The sequence below is a fragment of the Meriones unguiculatus genome, chromosome 21 (assembly GCF_030254825.1).
Source record: "Meriones unguiculatus strain TT.TT164.6M chromosome 21, Bangor_MerUng_6.1, whole genome shotgun sequence".
NCBI classification, from domain to species: Eukaryota; Metazoa; Chordata; class Mammalia; order Rodentia; family Muridae; genus Meriones; species Meriones unguiculatus.
This window is the reverse complement of record NC_083368.1, coordinates 18525203-18534692: the sequence shown is the minus strand read 5'-3', so window position 1 is coordinate 18534692 and position 9490 is coordinate 18525203. Positions and strand designations below refer to the sequence as shown.

The window sequence follows — 9490 nt, the reverse complement described above, 5'->3', positions numbered from 1 at the left end:
TCTTCAAAGATCCAGGCTGTGGGCTTTTGGCCAGAGGTCAGGGGCTACTCAGAAGAAGGATTGCTGCCATCTGGGTTGGTTGCTAAGAAACGCTATCTCGAAGACAAAGGTCTGGTCATTCTTTTTGCTGAGCGAAGGTCGTTGCTGTCCTCACAGATGGCCAGGGTCACATTCCTCCATTCTCTGGAAAAGTACTGTAGCTTAACCTGGGCCTAAAACTCAAAAATATAAGTTTTATAAGACATATAGGTAACATAGTTAGTCTGATCCTTTCAGTTCAGTCTCATGGACTTGACCTGAAATCCAGTCAGTGGTTGGTTACTCCCATACACTTTGTGCCACTACTGCACCAGTCTATCTTGAAGGCGGGTCGCCAATCTATCTTGAAGGCTTGCAGCTTGGCTGGTGTTTATATTTCTCCTCTGGCAGCCTGCAGAGTACCTTCCAATACCATGAAAACTAGTCAGTAGGAGTGAAAGCTCTAGATAGGCAACAGCTGTGTTTAAGTGCCTTGAGGAATAGGACCTTACCATCAGTTTGTGGAGAGCAACCAATAGCTTTGGCAGCAGGCTAAGTTGATTAGGGGTTTTCTTGGGGTCCTTTTGGTCAACAACTCAGTTGGTTCTAATCCCTTCCTGGTACTGGAGGTTTCATTTGATGGTAAGAGAAGTCTAATTGGGGCTTTCTCTCCCCCCATTACTTGGTAAGTAATTCTGCTATAGAATGTGTATTTTACTATATTTAGCAATATCCCTAGCCTCTCTGCTTCCTACAAGCAATCCAACTGGACAATCTAAAATGTCTCTAGAAATGCTAAATGTTTCCTGGCAGGCAAATTTGCCCCCATTTGAAACAAACAAACAAACAAACAAACAAACAAACAAACCCTGCTTTAGCTATATAACATTAATTATGTGAACCAATTCCATGAGGCAAACTATATTCTCCAATGATTATTAGTCAGCTTTGCATTACTGTAACACAATACTTTAAATGGTCCATTAAAAAGGGGGGAAAAAGGTGTTGTATAGCTCCCCATTCATGAGTTGTGGCTCAGAGTTCAAGTCATTGGCCCAGCTACTTTGGGAATTTGTGGCTGTGCAGTGTACTATGGGAGGGAATGTATGGACAAGGAAGCTGCTCACCCATGACAACCACGAAGCAAAGACAGAGAAGGAGTTAGTCTCAGTATCATCTTCAAGGTCACCCTTCCAGTGACCTAACTTCCTCCCACTGTGTTGGAGGTTAAAAGTTCCACTAGCTGGTAATAGTGCTCCAGGTTGGTGATAAAGTTTTTAATGCATGCTGTGATCCTCATCCCAACCACAGCAATGAAGACAGATGAAATAACTCGACTAAGGCCACAAAGCCACAGTGATATAGCTAGTTTGGCCCAAGGTAGTCCAACTCCATGACTTCAGAGCAAGTCCAACTTGCTGCCGAATTAAGGAAACTTGATCTGTTTGTGATTTTCAGGGGTAATGCAGTGTGGTTCTGTATACTATTGCCCTTTCCAGAGCTTTTGAAAACAAACTCTCATTTATGAAGGCTTGTCAGGGATTGAAATGACAAGAAAGAAGAGGGAGGATAGTCTTTAGCTATGTGGCCTGCATCTTTGTAAACTAGGAATGTATAAAATAGAGGATTTACATATGAAAACCTAAAACCCCACAGCTCAGTAACTCACTGTGTACCACCTACAGTACTTTTAGATCAAGGTAGAGGAGACAGTATTAAGTTGCCTCCTCTCTTAACAGAAATATCTGGCTTACCAGCTAGTATGATTCTGTTAGATTTCTTCTTATAATTGTAGAAATACATCTTCCAAAGAGAAGATTTCATTTGCAGATGACCCTTGTTAAAATGCTAATATGCGCATTAAGCTCTATTAGTCTTCATTTAAATAAATTGATCACATTACTGAGTCATTTACCAAAGCTATTAGAAAGTAAATTACAAAACAGCAAACTTCTGAAGGCCCTGTTAGGGCAGAGAAAATGTAATTAGGGTATTGCTGAGGGAAGCCTCTTCTAGTGCTGGCAATATGGTGTGAGATGGTTTAAGACAGAAAATGTGCTGTACAGGAGACAGGTAACGAGCTGCAGGAAGAACAATGGCATCTGCCACCGGAAACTCTGGCCCCTGGCTCTCCTGGATGCTATTCCAGTTTCCACCTCACACTTCAGCTTGAACTGACAGGTCACTCAGCATGTTTAGCAAAATCAGAGGTGCCAAAACCACCTGTCCCAGGAGGCATTGCTCTGAATGGGCTGTTTACTCTCCACAGATTGGTTTTGGAAACCCAGGAATGAATCTGTACTGTGCTCAGCTTTTCCCTGGTCCTCCTTCACCAAACACCCTGGGAGGCACTGAAACAACTTTCTGGAAGAGTGTTGAAACACACTCACTGGCTGTGGGTGCTCCCCTTCTGACTGGAAAGTTCCCATCTCACACAGGGAAGCAAAACACAGTTTTATTCCTCCTTTTTCTCCTTACCTGAAAATAAAAGTGAGAGGGAATGAACAAGAAAATGTCAGAAAAATTACTACATAAATAGGCTTTCTACCTAGAAAGGACTGTGAGAATTTTTCTTCAAAAAATAAAATGAAGGAGTAAAATACCACCACATTATAATCAAGCATTTTAAACCTGTTCCAATTTTCAAGTATTTAATGGTAACAGAAAACTACTTTAAAATATGAACAAGTAAGGCAGACAAGGCACATGACTAAGTAAGGCAGACAAGGCATATGACTAACGTAAGGATTTTATTGTAAAGCTCTCAAAAATCCGGCAACTTACAGAAAAGAAAGGAAGAGAGGAAAACAATATTGTGGTAGAAAGCCATGAGTGGTTAACTGTGAGTGAGCAGATATAAACCTTTCGTATGAAGTGCTATCAAGTTAGCAAGGGGAGGCAGACATAAAGCTGTGTGTACACTGAACATGCTGCCTTGTACTTGAGAAAATCAGGGTAAACAGACACGCATATACAGCTTAGATTTCAAATACAGCATATACTTTCCCAACTATGATCTTCTGGAATAGTGGCCTTAGGAAATCTGCTTTGGCAAGGGATGGCAGAGGCTCCTGTGGAGAGGAAGTGAAAAGGCTGGGCATATAAACAAGGGCTGCTGGCACGTTCAAAGCGCAGGGGATAGTTCACAGAGCAAAACACAGTCCTAAGTAAATGGGTTTCAGGCAATTTCAGTGTTAAGATAACATCATTAAGAGTAGAACAGATTGTGCACAAACCCTGCTGTTTATAATTAACACATTGCTTCCAAATACTCCCGGGCCCCTGGTAAATAGTCTTCTGCTCACATCTACCCAGGCCAATCAGAGGATTTTCATCAGATTCCATGCTGGGCCAGCACCTGTTTGGACAAATCCAATAGAGCCAAAGAACTCCTTTCCCTGGCCAGCTGAGTAGTTGGATGAACACAGCTTGGCTTAGTCATTGTCACAGTGTCCATATGGCTTTGAACCTTGTTTTCATAAGAAATCATACAAGTATTTTATTATGTCAAAGTTCACCGTCCTAGAAACAGAAACAGATAGCATGTCAGCATCTTCAATCAATACTGCTCAGCTCTGTATGACTGTAAAGCACATGGGAAGCAATTCAAAACTGGACGATGCTGTCAAATGTAACGGATTTGGAACAGCACTGATCTCTTACAATGTAACTTAAAACCACAATTTTTAAACCATTTTTGACCACACAAAAAGTTACTTTATTAAATAAATAAACAAAAAGTTAGAGCTACTAACACAAGTTTAGATTTTATTTCAAAGCTACTTGCTTTCTGCCTAATAATCAGAACAATCAGAGATGCAAAAGTATTTAAATCTTGTTTGCTTCAGAACACTGTTTATCTTCCAAAACACCTGTTTTACCATCACATAATGCACAGCTCATCTGTCCTCATTTGTAGCTTTCATTATCTTCAGTCTTTTAACAGTGGCTGACCTGTATGCACATTTCAACTAAATCTGTATGATCCAAGAATATGATACAACAGACGATGTAGATGTATATTTTTATACTTTGGCGGCAGGCAGAATAGAATAACAGAGGAAGAAACATATAATTATTTTCCTTCCTCCAAACTCAATCTTCACTATAAATATTCAGACTTAGAGGTTTATTATTTGAATAAATGGTCAAAATAATTAGATATAATGATCTAACAATAAGTACAAAATTAAAGCCTTAAGTATTCAGTTCTGCAAAAATAATCATCCATGTGAGAACAGCCTTTTAGAGTCACTAATTGCACATTCTTACTTATTAAACTATCACCAATTATTCTTTTGTCTATCACTTTGTAATACACTTTCTAAAAAAGTTTCTATACAAATGACTGACATGCCCAATATTTTTTACAACTATGGATAGGGAACTATAGATACTGATTTTGAAAACACATTTAAAAATAGCTCGCTGTGTGAGATGCGCTGGCTGTGAGCTACCCGACACTGACTGAAGACTATCTTTCATTATAACAATGCCTCCCGGAGAAACACTTAACCTTTCTAAGCAGCAAAGAGATACCTGTTGGCATCTACAGTGATAAGACTACCAAAATTGGTCACGTCAGCTAAGATCTCTCACGCACGAAGACACAGCTGTGACACTAACATGGCTTTAGTTTCATGTCCTTTTTTCAATTACCTCTCAAATTTACTGGAAATAAAGTCCCTATCAAGTGCTCTTTAAAGAAAATGCCTTCAGCCAGAACCCTGACTTGTCAGGGCCCTGATTTATCAAGTACAGTGGGCTGCACTTCCTCTCCACAGTGAGAGGGAAGGTGCAGCTGCACACCTCCCTGAAATGCTCCCCTCTCGTGGCTTTGAGCTGTCAGCAAAGTAAGAAAGATTTAATGCTTTGGGTTTTTTTTGTTTTGTTTTGTTTTTTGGGGGTTTGGGTTGGTTGGTTGGCTGATTCGGGTGAAAATAAAAAGCACTGAAGAAGTTAAAAAACAACTTAAATTCCAACATTAGGAGAATCTCTGTACTCCAAAGCATTCAACAGGATAACATGATCAGTACAGGGAAACATCCACAACACTAAGAATGCATGGAGAACACAGAATCACAACTATGTTGCAGTAACCATTGGAAAAAAAAAAGAATAAACAAATAAAAACAATAATTGGTGATAGGACTATTTTATGTTTCAGTAATATTTTTTTTTGTGGTTATAGCACAGTTTATACGATAAACTGTTAACAGGATAAATGGTATGATTTAAACAACCTAAGCAACTTCAAAGCATTCATTTATCGAAGATTCACTGCATTCTGTGTCTCTTTTCTGTCAGTAAGTCAACGGCAAGAAAGCAACTCCTAGTGTATAACTTCTTTTTCTTACAGATTTCCTCAGGACTGGGTGATGACTCGGTGGTTAAGAATCTGCACTGCTCTTGCAGAGGACCCCAGTTGGAGTTCCAGCACCCACACCTGGTGGCTCACGACTGCCTGCATCTCTAGCTTCAAAGAGACCCAATACCTCTGGCTTCTGACGTTATCAGCACTCATATGCACATACTCACACACAGGCACATACACGTAACTAAACAGTACACCAACAACAAAAAGTTATATGTGGTGTTCACAAAGCCCAGAAGAGGGAATGCTGTGAAACTGAAGTTACAGATAATTGTGAGCTGCTAGCCACGTGGGTAATGGGAGCCAAAGAGAGGGCCTCTGCAAGGCCAGCAAATGCTCTTAAGTGCTCAGCTTTCCAGTGCCCACATTGTAAGAGAGCCCAGAAAGCTCAGTGCGTGGCTGTTTGGGGCAGAGAGACGGAAGAAATGCCTTGGGGCACAGGGGTTTGGAGGAGACTGCTAGCTGTGTTTGCTATTGACAAAGATTGTCATGTTCCGGAAAGACCCATCGGCCCTAAACAGCTGGGAGAAGTAAAGGGGTCCTCTCCTCACTAACTTTCTCTCACCTACCTAGAGTTGGGAGGTTGGAAAGGAGGAAGAGACCTAAACACTCCAAATAAAGCAGAGTTTTGAAAACAAGTGCTACATTACGTCTTCAGTAAATCCCGTTCTCATTCTGGGCATTAGCTAAAACATGACTCCCTGAAGGGCACAAAGTTCTCTTCAGTTCTTGCTAAAGGTTAATTTTTCCATGATAGGCCAGAAAGTCCCATCAGAGAAGGCTGGTGTCCTTGTGTAAGAAACCTGCCCTTGAGGCTCAGACTGTTCCAGTCACCACCCTTCTAACTACCTTGTCATCATTTCCTAGTCATTGAATAAAGTTAGCATCTAGTTTGGTCTCCTTTGTATCCTAAGACCCGTAAACTCACTGCATATTTGCCTTTTCATCTCTAAACAATCAGAATAAATGTACTCAGAAATATTCTACCTCTCAAAACATACCCTTCAAGATGTTATTTGCTCCATTTTGGGTACCTTGGACACCTAGGGACATTCAGCTTACAACTCTTCATTTTATTTTGACCTACAAATACTGACTGTCTACGTGCTAGGATGAAACTCCTGGCCCCTGGCTGGTCTGTCCTCCTTTCCGCCGAGCTCGGACTCCATGGCTCATCACACCAAGAGCTCACTTGCTAGCATCTACTCAACTCTTCTGGCAAGACCCCAATATTACGTGATTTCAATTATTATTCTCTGCAGCCCTGTATCTAGCATATGCTGCTGGAAGAGATCACAAGTCTCACAGATTGATGCCACTGTAAATTCAAGGTCAAGAATTCTAAGCCCTCTCAGCACGCTGCTTTTTCTGTGAACACTGGCTTCCATACCCATGGCCACTGATTCCAATATTACACATTTTTCTCAGTACATGCTGCTAATGTTTCTGCCGTTAGTCACAATTCTGCCTCCTCCTTCACAGAGAAAACAGAAGAGGTCAGGTGAGAATTTCCTCAACATTTTTGCTACCGAGGTCAGCATCTGGCTGTACCCAGTTCAGTTCTAGCCAGAGCACACTGCTGTCCAAGCTGTGCTCTTCCAACTCCTTTCTACATCCCAGGCCTACAGTGCTGTGAAGAGTTTGTGTTTTAAATTAATTTTGTCTTGTGTCATTTACTTTCCTCTGTTTTCTCCCTCAGCATTTAAATAGATTCGTATCTTCAAAACAAAAACTAACTAAATAAACACGTGTCGTACTTGTTCCTCTATCTCCTAAAGCCTAGCACAGTGTTTGTATACAATGGGATCACGAATGCTACCTGCACGAAAGAATAAGAGTCAACCCTGTGCTTTCTGCATCCACTTTCTTAGCACTACTACTTGAATGGGCTGAAACGTTCCTTCTGCAAGAGCTGACATTACAAAGAAGTGCTCCTCAGGAAATCAGGACCCTGATTACTCTCTTCCTTTAAGTACCCTTAGTTTAAAGGCATGTGAGATGCCTACACACTTATGCTATATCATGACATCTTCCCTATATTTTTTCCTTCAAAAGTAGAATTCTTAATATCTCCACAGTGTCTCTCCTAAAAAGTAAATTATTGATCAGTTTAATAATTTATTCTTTGCTACTTGCTGACGAGCTGTCATGGTTTTGCTCAACTTGAGACAAACTAGAGTGACTGGGAAAGAGGAAATCTCAACCGGAAAAAAACGCTTCCACCAGATTGGTCTATAGATAAGCGTGTGGAGTATTTATTTGTTTTTTGATTAATGATTGATATGGGTGGGCCCAGTCCACTGTGACTGATGCCACCCATAGGCAGGTAGTCCTGGGGGGTATAAAGTAATGGATGAGTCATGGAAAGCAAGCCAGTAAGAAGAGCACATGGTCTCTGCATGAGCTCCTGCCTCTAGGTTCCTGCCCTGCCTGAGTTCCTGACTTGGCTTCTCTCAGTGATGGACTGTGATCAGGACTGTGAGCCAAATAAACCCTCTCCTTCTCAAGTGGCTTTTGGTCATGATCTTTCTCACAGCAACAGTAAGCAAATTAGGGCAGTCACAGATGCCTGAAAGCAGGATCATTGACCTCCCTGATAACTCCCACAGGGACCTCCTCCTTCTACCATACATCAATTTTGAATGAGACTGTCTTCTTCACTCTCTTTTTCCTGATGTCATCTCTGAAACAAATCCATATGGTTCCCTCCTACCTAAGGTTTTACTGATACTGGAAAGTACAAGAATAGCTGCAATATTTGTTAGTACATAATAAGACTAAGGCATTGCACCAGGCCTGATGGCAGGGCAGCTATAGACATAGCGATATTCTGTGCTTTCAATTTCACAGACCAAGTTTCAGAAAGATGAACTCTAATTATTCAGCTAACTGTTTAAACTGATAAACACATTATATATCCAAATGGCATCTTCCCAATTATAGAGGAAGTGGTGAGGATAGCTACGTATGTCTGATCAGGCTTTAGAAATAGAAGTTCACACTGAGATACAAAGACTAGATGCTGAGCAGAAGTGGAGAAACACTGCAGTCAAGAAGTAGAAAGCAAAATGGTGAACATAAAAAATTTGAAAAGGCAAGTGTGGCTCAAGCGTGAGCCCACAAGGGGAAGAGGCATGTCGTGTATAGGAAAATACAGAAGAATTGCTTCTAGGAGAGAGAAGTTAAATTTTTATGGATTGTCCTGACTGCAGTGAAGACAGAGGGTGGGTTATAAGGAGATAAGAATAAATTAATTAGGAGGCTACTAATGGATGAGACAGTGTCATAAAGTGATAACGTCATGATTCATGACCTATGGGAAGACTACAGAAACAGTAAGTAGACATGGACAGTATGGACTAAAATAAAATAAAATAAAATAACAAAATCACTGTCAAATTCTAGGCTTCTGCAACATGGCAGCCTGCAGTGCTAACTGCTGAACAAGGAAATGCTGGAAGAAAAGGTGAAAGATGAATCTTTCCTTTCTTGTTTGTGTGTGGAGACAGGTTAGAATTTCTGAGTTCAGTCTTGAGTTAGACTGTAATGTCTGATAAAGGTCAAAAATATGAAATATGAAAAAGGGATGGCCTTTAACAGGAAAGGGACTTACTGATGGTTGTTGAAGTTGTAGGTGTAGCTAAAATTGTCTAGAAAAAGTGTTTTATGAGGAAAGATGCCAGGACCAAGCCTCCAGGAACAGCTCCATTTAAAGGTCAGGTGGGAGAGCAGGCTGACAAATGAGCCTGAACAAAACCAGGCAAAGAGCAAAGACAAAAAGCAGCACCATGGCATCATGGTTTCTGGAAGAGAGCTTAAAGAACAGAGTGGTCCTCCCGCTAGGACTCCTTCCCTTACATTTCAAAGAAGGGGAGACCTCCCATGGGCATCAACCCACATGGCCTATCAAGTAGGACTGGGTGCATCTTCTTCTATTGAGGCTACACAAGGCTGCCCAGTTAGGGGAAAGGGACTCAAGGGCAGGCAACAGAGTCAGATAGCTTCCACACCTGCTCTTAGAGCTCCCACATCAGGCATCAGGACCAAGCTTTGCACCTGTTACATATGTGTCAAGGGCTTACAGACTTAGAAGAAAGG

The 9490-nt window shown here is 41.2% G+C and overlaps 1 protein-coding gene across 1 annotated transcript in view; it reads right to left on the bottom strand.

Annotated features, from left to right (window-relative positions):
• Nucleotides 1-2749: 2749 nt before the first annotated feature.
• Orc5 (origin recognition complex subunit 5) overlaps nt 2750-9490 on the bottom strand; it is a 64575-nt gene continuing 57834 nt past the window's right edge. Inside the window, exon 14 of the mRNA XM_060374196.1 lies at nt 2750-3540. Coding sequence (XP_060230179.1) covers nt 3495-3540 — 46 coding nt within the window. The 3' untranslated portion in view covers nt 2750-3494. The remainder of the gene's footprint in view (nt 3541-9490) is intronic.